This window comes from Ovis aries, chromosome 18 (genome assembly GCF_016772045.2).
Source record: "Ovis aries strain OAR_USU_Benz2616 breed Rambouillet chromosome 18, ARS-UI_Ramb_v3.0, whole genome shotgun sequence".
Classification (NCBI taxonomy): Eukaryota; Metazoa; Chordata; class Mammalia; order Artiodactyla; family Bovidae; genus Ovis; species Ovis aries.
The window spans coordinates 28,269,884-28,286,835 of NC_056071.1; the positions used below are offsets into that span (position 1 = coordinate 28,269,884).

Sequence of the window (16,952 nt, forward strand, 5' to 3'; positions counted from 1 at the left end):
TTCGTCCGTCTCTCAGATTCTCGCTCCCTGTCGTTCATCTGGTTCTTCAACCTCGGGCCTCTGCGAGAGTATCCTAACTGGTCTTGCTGTCCTCAGTCTCCCTCCCCAAACCCTCTTACACGTAGCCAACAAAGTCATATGTTTGTCCCATGCTTAGAACTCTCCAGTGGCTCCCAAGTGCTGAGCAACGTGGCATGGTCACCTGGTCCATGCTGCCCCACACTCCACAGGACTAGAGCCTTTCTCTCCCCACCCAGCAGGCACACAGAAGCCAGTTGAGCTTCAGTGACCCCTCTCCTACTGCACTAAACCCACATGCAAATGCCTACTCGCTCCTCAAGATCTAGTTCACACATCCTATCTAGGAGGCCATCTGATATCTCTTACAGAACCTATCTTGCATACGTGATAATGACACAGCACTCCAGTTACCCACTTAGGTCATGAACTCTGGGCTCCTCCCCAAAGGGTCAGGGCCGACTGCATAACCGACAGTCACCATGGAGTCACAAGGAGAATTCAGATGGACTAAGTTTGCTAAGTCATAGAAAGCAACTGAGATTGTATGCATAGTCTGACTCAGTCATATCTTAAAAGGATATGCAATGCCTGTTCATAATGAAGGAATTTTCATTTCTTAAATCTAAAGAAGGGTATCTGGGGTCTCCCTGGCAATCCAGGGGTTAAGCCTCGGCGCTTTAACTGCCATAGCCTGGGTTCAATCTCTGGTGGGGAAACTAAGATCTGGCAAGCCCCAAGGTGCAGCAAAAAAAAAAACTGAAAGAAAGAAGGTTGTTTTGGATTTCCAAGGTACTTCTTCCATAAGCAATAAAAAGCACAAGAATATCATAAATAGCCTGATAATGCAAAACACATCTCAGATGAAAAAAAGACTACAATCCCATATCTGATAAATAATTTTAGGTTCCAAATTTTCTTCTGAACATTTCAAAATCATGAGCTTGCAAACAATCTCAAGGGATCTGGCCCACCACCAGTGGGGGAAGGAAAAAAAAAAGTAGGTTTTTTCAAAAACCCCTGGGAAGGTTTTGAAATCTTGTTTCAGCCCAGTGACAGACACTGAGCAGGGAAATAATACTGAATCTCCTGGCTCCTTGGAAAACAAAGTGCAACTATAGGGACCTCCACTCCTCTAGTAACACCCTAAGTTCTTACTGTTTTGTCTTTTTAAACTGCTGTCCCGAACTCGGCATTTTCATATAACTTATTATGCCAAATAATTACATGAATTCTAATCTACAGAACCTAGACCTCCCACCATCACTTTCCCTGAACGGTCTGAGAGGGAGGGAGCAGCTTCTCCCCACGAGGTGCCCCTCCTCTCTCCCGCGTTCTGGGAGGTGGTAGTCTGAGGAGCTTTGCCATTTCTAACTCTCCAGCATCTTCTTTTAAAAAGCAAACACCGTGAGAGAACAGATACTCCTTAAAACCATCCTTAACAGTTTAACGGAGATTAAACTAAGGGCAGGGCACTAGAAGAGTGCCTACACACACACATGCATGTTACAGGGAAAGGGGTCAATAAAGCTAATTGGGCTTGCGAGGGGCCTGGCCTAGATGACAGATTCCACCAAGACACAAGCAAGGGCAAGGCCACTCTCTGGGCCTGTTCTTCCCTGCAGGAAATGCGGGAGCCTGTCAAAACGCTTTCTGTTTCAGACGGAAGGCGAGCATGTGGCCTCTGAGTGGCCACAGGGCTGCATTCCTACAGCTCCCTATCAGCTCTGCCATTGCACAATAAGAGAGTGCCAGGGTTTTATGAGCTCAGGATAAACAAGAACTCCTGTAGCAACAGCAAGCAAACGGGTGAACAGCCCCACGCCACCTCTGCCTGCGATGATTTCCACACACCATGCAACACTGCAACATTCTGGCTTGATGTTTTTTAACTTAAAAGGAGGACACAGGAATGACTGACTTAATATGCAATTTTATGATCTGGGTTTTGGGAGGGGCAGACTCCCAGGCTCCACCCGTTGGAGATTACGGGGAAATGGGAGCCTGGTACCAAAAATCTGCCAGAACTTTCGGTCCATTTACTGCAGTGTTTGGGAAGCATGTTGATTTCTAACAGTCTTTTTAAGATAGAGCTGGTATCTCAGGAAAGTGCCAGATGGTTCTCCTATATCAAACCCCTCTCTAGGTGAAAAGCCGGAGGCTATACAAGTCTCCTTACCAGCTATTTGGTGGTGGTGATCATTAAAACCCCCCTCTCCCAGAAACACCCTAAGGATGGCCTCCGGGAGCTTCCCTCTGAATGAGCCAGGAGGAACCCTGGCACACGGTGGTGTGCCAGCAACTAAGTGATCAGCATGGGTGGACAGAAACGTCAGGGCCACTGGGAAGAAGGAGTCACAGGCCCCAAACCATTACTCTGGAGCAAAGAAACTCAGAATGCAAAGAAGGTGGGCAGATATAAACCACAGAGTGTCAACCTAAGGATAAAGGGCTCATACTTCACTGGTCTCCACCCACGCAGTTTAGTTATTTCTAGTCCACTTAGAAAACCATCCTCTCACAGGGCCAGTCTTTACTTCATGGTCAAAGAGAACATTCATTCATGATCTAGAAGAGAGCAGTGTTTCTCAAAGAGAGGACCAGAGGTCTGCAGCAGAAGGGGCAGGACAGTGGATAAGGAAGCAGATTCTTCAGGTCCACCCTGGCCAACCAACTAAACCGGAATCTCTAGGGGGGAACGCTCGCCACTTGCAATTAGCAGGATCCCAGGAGGCTCCTTCCCCACACTAAATTTGAGAACCACAGTTCTCCAGGAGATGTCCTTTAAAGGACAGAAAGCAAAGGGAGCCTTATCAGCAGGTTACCTCTGGGACAGTAAATGTAAGAGAGCTGTAAACTGTGAAGCTTAAAAAACTGGTTCACTTCTGAGGCCAGAGGGCATGGTTTACAGAGCAGCAAGAGAAAAAAACACACACCAAGGGTTAGTTTTCCTCTGCACAGAGGAAAGGCGCCAAAGAGAAGGCTCCTGAACAGGAATATGTAAGTCTAGTCCCTGCCAGGGAAACACCACTAATGTCTATTATCAGTCAACCCCCACTGGAAGTTTATCATCTGTACTGTCAATTTCCAGTCTCCATGGGACTGAACATCTTACCTCTGCACCACAGTACTTAAGAGGGAAATGTGTAATTTTACAATCTGTGTCCAACAACTAAAAACAGAAGAAGCCCAATTTCCTACTAAGGGAGTAAGATGGAAATATGAAGCAAATAGCATAAACCCACTGGGTTTAAAATAGCTAAATATCACTCAGGTGTGTGTGTGTGGAGGGGGTTGGTTAGTGCCAGGGCTGCGGCTAAGTAGCTATGGGACTCAGTTTCTTACTCTGTCACACAAGGAGCAAGACAGGCTGATCTGAGGGTCTCGTCAGTACTGACTCAGGGATAATGACCCTTGGAACAAAAGCACTGACGACCTCCTTCACCTCACAGAGTGACTTGATGACAATGCTCTAATGACACCCAGGGCTGGACAGAACAAGCTCCCCGAGGCCAGGGGCAACACCTGATTCCCACTGGACGCCCATCAGGGCCTTGCCCAACCAAGGTTGTTAGGTGAATGGTCAGTGGCTGCATCAGCTTTCCAAATGCAGGCCCCTTCTCTGCAAGCACAGTCTCCCCTGGACATCACAGAGCTGGAAAGGGAAATGAAAACTGGGCTCACTGCCTAGAGATAATTCCTATAATCCAGGATCAACACCTCTGATAGCACTGGACTGTCCGCCTCCAGTCCACCTCTAGGCCTGCCACCTGACACCCCGACAAGGTCTCGCCTGAGGACAGACTGCTCAAGGAACGCCTGCTCTCTCCAGGAGGGCTGAACTTGGAAAGGGCCAGTTGTTGTTTAGTCCCTAAATTGTGTCCAATTCTTTCATAACCCCACAGACTGCAGCCTGCCAGGCTTCTCTGCCCATGGGATTTCCCAGGCAAGAATACTGCAGTGGGTTGCCATTCTCTTCTCCAGGGGATCTTCCCAGCCCAGGGATCGAACCCGCCATCTCCCACATTGGGAGGCAGATTCTTTACCACTGAGCAGGGAAAGAGGCCAAAGGATCTCAGCTCCTGACTGTCCCCTTCTCCTCCAGATTCCAGTTCTCCCACATAATCAATCAAAAAAAAAGTTAAGCAATGGCCTGGCATACAAACTCATGAAAAGATGCTGATTTCCATTCAACTGGGAACACTTCTCGCTCACCCAAAATGAACTAAATCTTTGAATAGCTATACAATTACACCAAAACCTAGCCAACTACTCAGCCCAATTCTCCAGGGATCATCTTGGTGTTCAGTCATACAGACCTCCCTAATTCGGCAATGCCCACAGAAATTATGGTATGAACCACAGATTTCTGGACCCAGGTGATATTCAAATCTGTACTTTACCTTCAGGCTTCCCTGCCCCCTTCTTCCAGACCTCCCTCAGAATCAAAAAGCTTGCAGACACTTGATGTTTACTACCAGCGATGAATACTACAGACAAATATGGTTTCTCTCCAAAGTTTTTTTTCAAAGCTATCAGGTGCTAATCTATTTTTAAAGTCTCAGCACTGTAGTTTCTTAAATGGAAAATTTTCACTGCTCTGTCTGCAGAAAAAGCATGATGCTTATGACATGGTGGATGCTCAAAAATATTTTCTAAAGGGAGATATGGACATTGCAAACCTCCTTCTGACCATGCAACATGAGCACACCACACCCCCACCCCAAAAGGAAATAAGAGTCTGAAGTGTTCTTTCAATTCAACCAATATACACAGGGCATCTAATCCGTGGCTGACACTCCACTAAGTATTAAGGCTGATGTGGTGAACCAAGAAGGATAAGTTCTCAGGAAACCTACACTCTAGCAGGACATAGCATCAGATGCTCAAAAACCAAAACAGGAGAAGACCCATTTTAGGGAGGAATGCCATCCTGAATCTGTCCACTCGGGGTTTCCTATGCTGCTTGGTGAGCTATTATTTCCTGGGTGATCATGAAACCCACAGCCTCTCCAGAGACTGCCTTAGCCCCCTGACTCTCGAGGCTGCCTCTGCACATACAAGTGCCCATCGTGTTCCCTTCACCAAATTCTCTAAGTACAATATTTAGCAGAACATTAGTCAGAAGCATCACTACTTCCTAATTCACCATACTGTATTCACTCTAAAGTGAGCAAAATCCGCTGAGGACTGGGCCTGCCAGGATGTAGGTAAACACCCACTCAAAGGTCATCAAGACCCTACTACAGCAACCTCCAATCTTGTGGCACCAGGGGCCAGATTCTTTGGTGGAAGACAACTTTTCCCTGGACTGGGGTGGCGGCGGGAGCGTGGATGGTTCAGGCAGTAATGCGAGTGATGGGGAGCGGTGGGAAGCAGCAGACGCAGTCTCACTCACCCGCTGCTCACCTCCGCTGTGCGGCCTGCTTCCTAAGAGGCTGCAGACCAGTACTGGGTCACAGACCGGGGGCTGGGGACCCCTGCCCTACTATATAAATCTCTACAAGAACTGAAAATTCCTAGTCAAAACCCCTTCCGCTCCCACAACTGCAGAGTCATTTCTACAATCATAGGGTTCTTTTCTTTCTTTGCACAGAGGGTTATTATCTATATTTTGTTCTATGGGAAGGCTGATGGGTGGAGGCAGCTGAACAAGGAGACTGTCCACCCCTCAGAAGCCTCAGTGAGATGGGAGCGCTGGTGCTCACCATCTCTCAACCTGAATGCACATGGCCCCTCCCTCCATTTCTCAAGCAACAGTTCCCTCCATAGGGGAAGGAAACTGGCAACATGCATGCCTGTGAACTGGAGAAGGCGATGACACCCCACTCCAGTACTCTTGCCTGGAAAATCCCATGGACGGAGGAGCCTGGTGGGCTGCAATCTACGGGGTCGCAAAGAGTCAGACATGACTGAGCGACTTCACTTTCACTTTTCACTTTCATGCATTGGAGAAGGAAATGGCAACCACCCCAGTGTTCTTGCCTGGAGAATCCCAGGGACAGCAGAGCCTGGTAGGCAGCCGTCTATGGGGTCGCACAGAGTCGGACATGACTGAAGAGACTTGGCAGCAGCAGCATGCCTGTGAGCAGAGCAAGTGGGACAGGAGAGAAGGTAAGGAAGGCGGCCGTGAGGAATGCTGCAGGAAAGGCAGCCCAGCGCAGCCAGGCAGCCCTGAGCCAGCAGCCCCAGCTCATTTCTGAACTTGAATGTTGCTTGAGAGGCAACGACTACCAGATCTTCAACTTTGCATTTATCTTCTTTAAAACCTGTCAGCTAGTGGGTAACATATTAATATTTCACTCTTAATACACAAGACATCTTCCTACATAATTAGATGAAAATACTGGACATGATCCAAACATCAGTTTTGGAGGAAAAAAAAAGAAAAACATAACTATTTGTCAAGCCCTGCTGAAAAATGTTTGCGTATTCCTACAGTGAGGGCCACAAGGCCCTCCCCTCCACTCAGCTGCCATTGGGCATTCCTTGAATCCCCTACACACTCAGACGCGCCTGAGGGTCTCTGCTCCTGCCATTCCTCTCCCTAGAACACTCCACTGCTCTCTCCACTCCTCCAGTTAACATCAATGTGCCTTTTATACCTCAGCTCAAAAGTCACTTCCTCAAGAAGTCTTCCCTCCTCCCTTCAAACTAGATCCAGAGCCCCTGTTGCATAGGCATCCCGTCTCTTTCCTTTTAAACTTCACAGAACTGGTTGGTGTTGCTTTAATTAAAGCCTGTCTCTGGGCTACCCAGAAAACTCTTCAAGGACAGGAACTATGCACACCTTGTCCAATCTATCCCTGCAGTGCCTAAGCACAGAGTGTGAGAGTGAGTGACCAAATGAAGGAGAAGTGCCCGGCCAGGCCTTCCTAACACACCAGTGTCAGTGAACTATGGCTGAGGATCATTTCTACCCTAATGCCTGTCTTTACACAGCTATAAGCCAAGAACGGTTTTTACATTTTCAAATAGAAAAAAAAAATCAAAAGAACTGCATTTTATGATGTGAAAATTACATGACATGCGTATCTCCTGGTCCATAAACAAAAATGATGGGAACACATCTACACTCATTCTACAGTTGTTTCTGTACTAGGACATCAGAGCAGAGTAGTCCCAGAGTTGGCACTGATGCAAGACCTCAAATATTTACCACGTAATCACTCACTCACTGCCACAACAATGCCCTCAGAGTCTAAGCTGCAGGCATGAAATACGAGAGACATGAAAATTAAGGACTGATGGTAATCCCCCTTCTGGATCCCTGATGCCCGTCATATTCACTGAGCATTCCCTGAACGGCAGCCACCTCCATGACACGTGGTGAGACTGTCATTTGAGACATTTGAGAATTCCGGCTGATCACTTCTAAAGGGTTGGAGCTCACATCAAAACCAAGGCTTACTGGGTAACCACCTTCTACTCATTCATTCAACAAATGTCTACCTGGGCACCTACTTTGTGCAGGCGCTGTTCTGGGAGGTGAGGATACAAACAGCGGCCCTTGGGGGTCCTCCTGGGCAGGAAATAGTGGGGCAACTACACTACAGTGAGGCCTGTATGACAGGCAGTGGGAGCCAGAAAGACTGTGATTCCACACCCACAAAACTGTACCTACTTTTAAGGAACATACTCGCTGGGAAGCCACAACAAACCCATAAAAAGTTATGTCTTAATAAAAGATTTAACTAACACTTCAAGACCCCTGAGCAGATGCCCCAGGGACAAACAGCTTAGCAGAACCATTTAGCCAAGAACGCCGGTACACCCCATCTATTTTGTACTGCACACACTATGATTACCGAGCTAACAAATGTTTGTCATTAAACTGAGAGCAGTTTCAACACCAGAGAATGTGTGTCCTTCCCACAAAAGTGGGTTAAGAATAGGCATGCATGATTGTTCGGTTACGTGTGGCTCAAAAACCAACACACATGTCCATTTGCGCACCACATGCCTTCAAGAAACAGAGCAGAGGGAGCGGGGTGAATCTGCTGACAGTCTGATGATGCGCCTCACTCTGGGGCCTGCAGAAATCTGGCAGGGCAGGGCCATTCAAGCTTTCCTCCCCGTCAGTCACATGCTCTCCTTCTCTATGGGACAGCTCACTCCAGGACTGACTCCTGCGTCTCAGATCCCAGCAGAGCTCAGTGAGTAGCCTCTAGCACCTCTACACACACACACACAGAGCACCACAAGAAGCTCAGTTTCTATCTGACTGTTGTAGCAGCTTCCAAATGTCGAGTAACAAGTACCATACATCCTGGTAAAGAATCAGTAGGTACAGTGTTGCTGGTGCTTTCATTCTATATGAAAAGGACAGAAATTTAATGCATTACAAGAAAAACCATGACATCTAATCCCAAGCCACTGAAATAGAAGTTTAAAAAAAAAAAGGGGGTGGGGGGGAAGACTTGTCAAAACATATAAGAGAATTAGATACCTGGCATTTTGGACACTCACTGTTTCTAGAGTCTACTATCTAAGAAGGTCTCAAGTCTATCTTCATGATCTCAGACAAATCACATTCCCTCTCTGGCCTCCATTCCCTCATCAGTAAAATAAGGCATGGACCACATCTCTGAGTTTAGGAACAGAAAAGTTTACTAAGAAATTCCAATATCAGCTTTCATTAAGACTCAAGCAGTAAAACATTTTGGAAAAGTTCAACAAAACCACAGCTCTTCCAGAGTAGGCAGAAAGTCACTTTAAAATAAGAACCATATGATAACACCATAAGCAAACTGATTTTTTCTTTTTAACCCATCGAAAGAAATGGTATCTATAAAATTATATACATTAGCTAAACCTTGAGTAGAGATTAATCCTCACTAACCTACAACCCCCTTAAAAATCAAGGTCTGCGCTACAGCTGAGCAGCCCTAAACCGAAGCGTTAAAGTTTATGGGAATCAGTTCTTGGACGTGAAAGGTGAAAAGGAAGATAAATTGCTAGTTTCCACTTTTACCACCATAAAATTTTTACTCCCACAGCTCAGAAGGAATCACCGTACCCTAAAATTCATCTTTCTTAAGACACACTCCTTACTCTGAAACCCTGCATTCTGACTGCTCTCTTCTTTTGAAGAGCCTAGCCTGTGTTTCCATTTCCACTGTTTTTACAAAGCAGACCCTTGGCCTCAGGCACGCTCTCTTATTCTATGACTAATTCAGCTTTACATACCAAAATGTTCCATAGTAACCTACGTGAAGATCCACTTCATTTAAAAAGAGAGAGAGAGAGAGAGAGACATATTCTGAACATAGAAAAAGATAAATAGAATAATAAAACACACACCACCTGGTGCTAGAAATAAAACATTGCGAAGACAGTGGATGTCCCCAGGCACCCATTTCCACTCACATTCCCCTCTCTTCCCAAGTGGGAACCACCATCCTGAATGCAGGGCTCATCACCCCAACAGAGCTCTCCCATTCCCACACAGCATATGCATCCACATGATCTCAATTTTTGCGTGAATCATACCTCCGTATGTGATCTGTAACTGTGTTTTCCTTTCTCAATTTTATGTTTAGGGGAGTCATCCACGTTGACACTTACCCCTCTCATTCCTCTATGTTCGCTGCTGCGTAATATTCCATTACACAAACATACTACATAACGGCCCAAAACACTACTTGTTGTTTCTTATGGATGCCATGTACTGCCTACTCTGTGCCAGCCATTTTCCAGAATTCTCAAGAGTAACCAGTGAGGACAGTAAGATTCCCAGTAGGTTGAAGAAGAAACTGGGACAGAGAGGTTGTATAATTTGCTCAACGCCTGTGAGAGGCAAATTCAAGCCATAAGTTTAAGTCCACCCAACTCTAAAGCCACACTCTTGATACTGCATTTTGTAGCCCCACTTATGTAGATATCTCCACCATTCAAAAAACTGTAATGAAAATATCTGATAGAGGGCTCCAAAGTCATCTGAGAAAATCTGAAACAGGATGCTCTATTTTCTGTTTTAACAAACAATTCTACAGGAAATTCAGCTGTACAAAGGGACAGTCCATGATAGTGAGGACGCATCTTTCTTTGGCAAAAAGTCCCTGTGTACTTGCTAGGGTCACTCCGAAGTTTACACAAATGCTTCTAAGTAAACCCCAGCTGAACTACAACTCTGCTTGGCTTCCTTTGGAGAACCAGGCTGTCTGCACCCACTTCAAGAAGGGATGGAGGAATCTAAAAGGACACAAGAACACAAGTAATCAGACTCTGCTTGCAACAGGAAGAACTGAGTTGACAAAACTCTGAAAAACGACCTCAGGGAGCAGCTCCAATTGCTGCTGGCTTCGGAGATCCCAGGAACAGCCCTGTGCTTACAAGGCCAAGGGCGCTAGGCTCAGCCCACTCTGCTCTCTACTTGGCCAGCTTTGCAGAGAGTTTTCATACAACCCAGCCCAGCCCTGCTGCTCTGGAGAAACCCAGCTTATAATACGGAAGAGAAGAAAGACAGAGAGGAGTGAGGGTGAAGGCTCACAGGAACCAGGCAAGGAGGGAGGCTGGGAGAGAGATCAGACTCCAGGCCAAGGCCCAGACACTCAAGGTGCTGGAAGCAGGAGGGCCCCTAGGAGATGATGGGAGCCCCTCAAGAACGAGGCGGGAGGAGGGGCTTCTGAGCACCAGGGTGACTCCTGATGCAAGTTCCACGCTTCAACACAGGAAGCTTCAAATGGGCAAGGCAGGACTGGTTGAAGGAACCCTTTCCCTCCTCTCCCAGCCAAAGCAGGGAGCAAGCAAACAGGCTCTGCTACTGACTGACTGTGTGAACTTAGCAGCAGTGTCCCTACCCACTCTGGAGGGGACTGCAGTAGATTCTCTCTAAAAGCCCCGCCATCTCTGACTCTTTCTGTCTATAATCTTGGATGCCATCACATTTACCAATGGTTAGCATATATTTCATGTAAAATCCCAACTCCCCCAAGAAGTAGATACTACTACTATCCCCATTTTACAGATGAGGCAGCTGAAGAGAGTAATAATTTAGTCAAGGGAGGAAGCCTACAGTCATGGTTGCCTAGGAGGGTTACACAGGACATCCACACGAGAGAGGTGAGGGGAGGGGAGGTGGACAGAAAAGGACCCGAGGGAGGGCGCAGAGGGTGATAACGGGTCAAAGGGCTAAGAAGCGCCCAGCCATTCTGGTCTAAACTCAGGTGAAGAGCTTGAGATGGGGACACGAGGACAGAGTCTGAGAAAGAAAAGGGGAAAGGCTGGCAGACGGGCTTAAGAAAAGGGAGGGTGGACGGAGAAAGTCAGATGGGCAGAGGAGCTAGGCTAAGCTGGGTGCCAGGGGCAGCCCCAAGGCTAAGCAGGGGGAACCGAAGAAGGGCGTGTGCGCGCGCCCCCGGGAGGCAGGTGCTGGGCTGCAGGGGCGCGGTCCCACCTTGAGCACCGTGACGGCTCCCGCGCTGTGCACCTGGAAGTGCGCGGGCGGCTCCGCGCCGGGCTCGGCCGCCTCGTCGGGGCCCGAGTAGCTGAAGCAGGCGTCTGCGATGTCCAGGTGGCCGAGGGGCAGCGCGTCCTGCGGGCTCTTGAAGTAGTAGAGGTAGCAGCGGCGCGCGTCGAACACGAACCAGCGGTTGCGGTAGCCGCGCAGCGGGCCCTTACCGGACAGCTTCTGCAGGTAGCCGCACAGCCGCGCCGGCTCCCGCCCCGGCCCGGCCCCAGGCTCCGCCGCGGCCCCCGGGGCCGCGCCCTCGCCACCGCTGCCCTCCTCCCCGCGGGCCGCGGGCCCCGGCATTGCCAGCCAGCGCGCCAACCGCCGGCGCCCCGGCCCCCAGCGCCTCGGCGCCACCGCCGCCGCCGCTGCCGCGCCCCCTCCCCTGAGCCCCGCCGCTCCGCACGGCTTGCGGGCGCGCAAAGCAGCCTGGGACTTGTAGTCCCACCCCCGCCCGCCTCCAGGAACGCCCGCTTCGACCCGGGGCTCTCCCACAGGCACCCCAGAGGCAGGTCAGGTAGCATCACCGCCTGCCCTCTGTGCCTTCGTGTAACCTGGGCTCAAAACCCCACGTTGCCAAGCTGAAACATTGTTCCGTTTCTTTATAGGAGTGTGAACTTGCGGTTCTCAAACATCCATCAGTGTCCCCTTGAAATTGTACGTTTCTCTCTATATAAATTATAACCTCAGTGCAAAACTTTGTTTTAAAATTTCTGCCCTGCCAGATTCATAGGCTAGTATTGCACACCCGAGAGAGCTTATTGCTTGGCGCCCGAGTGGGTGCTCAGTAAATGTTTATAGAATTTGTGAATGAAAGCCAAAACTTTTCCCACCTCTCCAGACCTCAGTGGGTTCATGTTCTGAATTCAACAAATATGTACTGAGACCCTTCTATGTGCCAAGTGCAGTTCCAGACGCTGGAGGACAAGAGAGTGAACAAGCTGCAAAATCATTCCCCTGCCCTCATGGAGATAATAGTCTAGCAAGGGAGAGAGAGGATACCCACATAAAAAGGCAGATAAAAGTATACTGTGTGATGTAACTTAAAAAGGATTACCACTTAAATAGCCCTTATTGTTACCAGTGTTTTATATATTGGCTCATTTGAACTTTCACAATAACTTCAAGAGGCAAGTGCCTCTGTTTCACAATAATGTAAGAGGAGGGCAGGAGGGTCAGGCTGCGTTTCAGAGGATCAGGGAGGCCCCACTGAGGAGGTGACCTGGAGCAGAGACCTAGATGGCGTGAGGGAATGAGTCATGCAAGTTTGTGGAGGAAATGCAAATACTAAAGCTCACTTTACTTAATGAAAAAAAGGAAGGTCATAGAGATATTTGTGAAAGGGCCAGATCAAAACAGTATCTCACCTTCTTCAGTTTGCATATTTTTACACAGGTGGAAAACGAACTTTCTGAGATGGATGGGGCCCTGAATTAGACTGCTTACTTGGAGGCAGGTTGGAAGAGTGAGCTCACGCAGCCGGTCAACCAGCTGTGGGCCCTGTGTTACCCCACCTGTCCCCAGGCCCGTCAAGGATCTGCCTGGGTGGCTGTGGCAAGGGCGCCTCCATCTTAGCACCCTTTGGATCTTTGAGTGCAATACCACATCAAGTTAAAGACTGGGCTGTGAATCCAGACTGATGGAATCTGTCTCCTAGCTCTGCTACTAACCAGTGGTATGACTTTGGGGGTGTTATGTTACCTCTCTGAGCCTCAGTCTCGTCATCTATAAAATGGGGATAGTACAAGTAGTTACTTCATACCATCGTTCTTATAAAGAGTTCAAGATCATGTGAAAGTGCTTAACATGGCACCTAGCACAGTAAGCCCTCAGCGTATCAATTATTACTGTTGTGCAGTTAGCACTGATATCCTCTGAAATCAGCAGATTCTGAGAGGGGGGTCTCACATCCCCATTACATAGGAGGCCAGAGCATGCACTGCAGGAGTGGGATGGGCCACCCTGGAGAATAAAGGAACCATGTTTCATCTGTGCCTTGCTGTGATCAAGGGGGACTGTGATTAGCTGACTTGTGGGCTAGGAAGCCAGAGTAGGGTGTGAACAAGAAGTCCTCTGGAAAGGGGAAGAGCTGGGAGAACTGGGTCTGTACAGCTACAGTACACAGCTACAGACAGGAGGTGTACAGGAGGCCACAGGGCAGGAGCCTCCCTCCAACCTCTGCTCTGTCAGTGGGTTGGGCAGAAAGTAAGGATGACCGTAGCCTGCTGTCACAGGGGACAGACTAAGCTCGTGGGGTATCTGGTGGAAGCAGATACCTGTTAGGCGCAAGGAAGGCGTCTTTCACAGGTGGCAGGAGTGAGCCCCCTCACCCTGGGGCGAGGGTCTGGCCTGGCTGGCCAGGTCTCTGCAGCCCCTGGCAGAGCTAGAGTCTGTGCTTCTCAGTGGGCAAGCTGGCCTCAAGCCTGACCCTCCTGCACTTGAACTTCCACTCTCCCTGTCATTTTAACATCTCACAGGCCCTCTTTCTCATGGAGGCCATACCCCACATCATATCAAACATATTATAATGCCCCACATTCCATAGTAAGCATAGTCATAATATTTGCTCTAAAAATGTTTGAAGGAGTTTCTAGAATTATGCTCTGGATAGTATCTATGAGGAATTCTTTTTAATATACATTTGGCTACTACATCTTGGCAGATATATCATGTCTATGTGGGAATCCTGGCTGAGTGAGAAAAACCCAACATATAAATTGTTTTCAAAGGGAGGAAGGTTTTTATGACATTTTAATGAAGTAGACATAATGTTACACTTTTCAGACATGTAATGAAATGTTTATTAATTTTGACTTTCCTCTTTTCCTGGGGTTTGCAGCTGGTACCTTTTTTTATAGTCTACAGACATTTCCTAGGTCCCTTGAAAGTTGGCAGATCCAGGTGCTGGTACTGGTACTGGTTTAGTTGCCAAGTCGTGTCTGGCTCTTGCGACTCCATGAACTGTAGTCTGGCAGGCTTCTTTTTCCATGGGATTCTCCAGGCAAGAATACTGGAATGGGTTGTCATTTCCTTCTCCAGGGGATCTTTCCCACCCAGGAGTCAAACCCGAGTCTCCCGCATTGCAAGCAGAATCTTTAGTCACTGAGCTACAAGGAAATCCCTGTAGTGCTGAGCCTACACTATCTAAAAACTCTATAAACTCTCCTGGCCCTTGCCAGACCCAGAATATGGCCCTCTGAGGAGGCGCAGTTGCAAGCCCAGAGACCCTAATGAGACAGGCAAAATTTGGAGGCCTCAAAACTGGGGGCAACATCTCAGCAGGGGCCTCTGGAGGGCCCCACATCTCTGCAGAGCCAAGCAGAAGTGGCCCAAGCATTCCAAGGCTCCAGCACCAACCCCAACACCCTCTGGACTCTCCAGACTTCTCCCAGGCCCCTTGCCCTGCCAGTTCTCTCTGGGTCACCCTGGGATGCTGGTTATTTCATGAACAAACCCTGCATTGTCTCACCCCACCCCCCTCTGTTCCTAAAACTAAAAGCTGAAGGGCCTATATGGTGGACCTTCATCTTATCTCTCTTAGCAGCTCTCTCCAAATTCATTTTGGACAATTTTATATTTTATGTAAAATGCTAAACAAATGCAGCTTCATTCCCCCCCCTTTTCTAGCCAACTCATCCCCTCAGGGTCCTCCCACATGGTCATCCTGGGGCTGCCCCTGGTGGCTCCTAATTGCTTGGTGCTCTTCTTCAGTGGCTTATTGACATTTTGCAGTTTCCAGTCTTGTAGATTAAAGGTCAGTGTCCTGTGGTCGGGGCTTCCCTGGTGGCTCAAGCAGTAAAGAATCCACCTGTGATACGAACCACAGGAGACTCTGGCTTGATCCTTGGGTCAGGAAGATCCCCTGGAGGAGGGCATTGCAACCCACTCCAGTATTCTTGCCTGGAGACTCCCATGGGCAAAGGAGCTTGGCAGGCTACACTCCATGGGTTTGCAAAGAGTTGGATACCACTGAAGCAACTTAGCATGCACACGTGGCCTGTGGCCAGACGCCAGCTTTACACAGCCTGTGTGCCTGCCTGGTGTCCAGTACAGGCAAGCTTGGTGCCAGAAGGTCTGTCCTGCCTGTCCATGTGAGCCCCTGCCCCTCGAGCCTCTCAGGAACCCAGTGACCAGAGGAACTGGGCAACCCAGGAGGAAGTGGCTGCTGTTTACTGAAAAGAGGAAATTTGGGCAATGAACTTGCTCCCACATGGCCAGCCTCTGGGCAAACCCCGCGGGAACACAGAGCTAGTGACTCATCCTAGTCCAGTTTTCCTAGCAGGGAGCAGGGTGAGAGGCCTCTAAGAAGCACCCAGCCACCCACTGCCTTTTTAATTCCCAGACCCCAGGGTATGGAGTTGGCTAAGACCCCAACCTGCCACAGAAGGAGCCCACAGTCCTGTGGGGAGCCCAGAGAGAACGTAGACCTTACCACCTGATATGCTGTGTGTCCTTTGGCACATCTGTGCCCTCTCTGGGCTACAATTTCCCATCTGTTCCATGAGGGACTGGAGGGCAAAGTGATCTGTAAGGGCCCTGCCCACCTGCTCTGAAATGTATCAGTGGCATAAGGCACAGCTGTGAGAGCCTTTGGTCATTCTCCCTATAGCTCCCCATACCAGCAGAGGCTCTGTTTTGTTTTTTGATCCTTCATGCTCAAAGGCCTCTTGATTCTTCCAGCTATTACAACTGACCTGACCCTTACTTTTAGGCCTCCGTCTCATCCTGCAAGCTTGGCTGCCCGCTCTGGTTAGTGCAAGCCTGACGACTTCGCCTTCCCCCTGGCCCTGCTGGAGAAGCTGTCCTGACACAAAGGGCACCCATGGAGGCCTTCTGTGCCTGAGGCAGAGAGGACCAGCAGAGATGGCTCCACTGCTTGGGGCTAGGGGACACAGTGCAACTTTGGTGGGGCTTTGTTCAACACGGAGCACATCTGGAGGAAGTTGGCCTCAAAGGGGAGGAAATTGGAGTTCATGGAGCAAGGCTGGCGTACTGCAGCTGTGAATGGGCTGAGCACCGGAGGGTGGGAGAAGGAACAGGGAGAGGCAGACCATCTTCAGAGCGGGGCTGAACTGACCACTGGGAGACGCCACCACCACCACCCAGGGAGAGTGCAGTCTGTGCTTTCATACAGCTCAGCGCCACGCCACCTGCCGTGATAGAGGGTCAGTGGAGAAATGGATGGGGCCGCTGGAAGCAGTGGTAGTGGGGGAGGGGGGCTCCCAAATAAAGGAGGGGCCGTATGACATTGGGTGGATCTCCCAGCCAGCCTGTGCCTCAGTTTCCTCATCTGTAGAATGGGACATAATGACCGCTTTACCTCCTAGAGCTGTTGTGAGGCTTAAACAAGATAAATGCAAAAGTGTTTGGCACAGTCCCTGACTTGTGGTAAGGCCTCAGAATGGTAACTGATTCATTCAACAAACATCCCCAGCCCCTGCTCTTTGCTTCTGCCTGGTGTGTTGAGTGATGCTGAAACTCC

General features: G+C 49.1%; 1 protein-coding gene across 3 annotated transcripts in view; it reads right to left on the reverse strand.

The window, feature by feature from the left end:
- The window catches only part of TBC1D2B (TBC1 domain family member 2B), an 89,748-nt gene extending 77,872 nt beyond the window's left edge, over positions 1-11,876 (reverse strand). For 2 of the 3 annotated variants that reach the window (XM_004018086.4, XM_060401686.1), the window contains exon 1: positions 11,417-11,876. In XM_004018086.4, the coding sequence (XP_004018135.3) occupies positions 11,417-11,773 (357 nt within the window). In that variant the 5' untranslated portion in view covers positions 11,774-11,876. The remainder of the gene's footprint in view (positions 1-11,416) is intronic. The other variant, XM_042235176.2, reaches the window with a different exon arrangement.
- Positions 11,877-16,952: the final 5,076 nt, after the last annotated feature.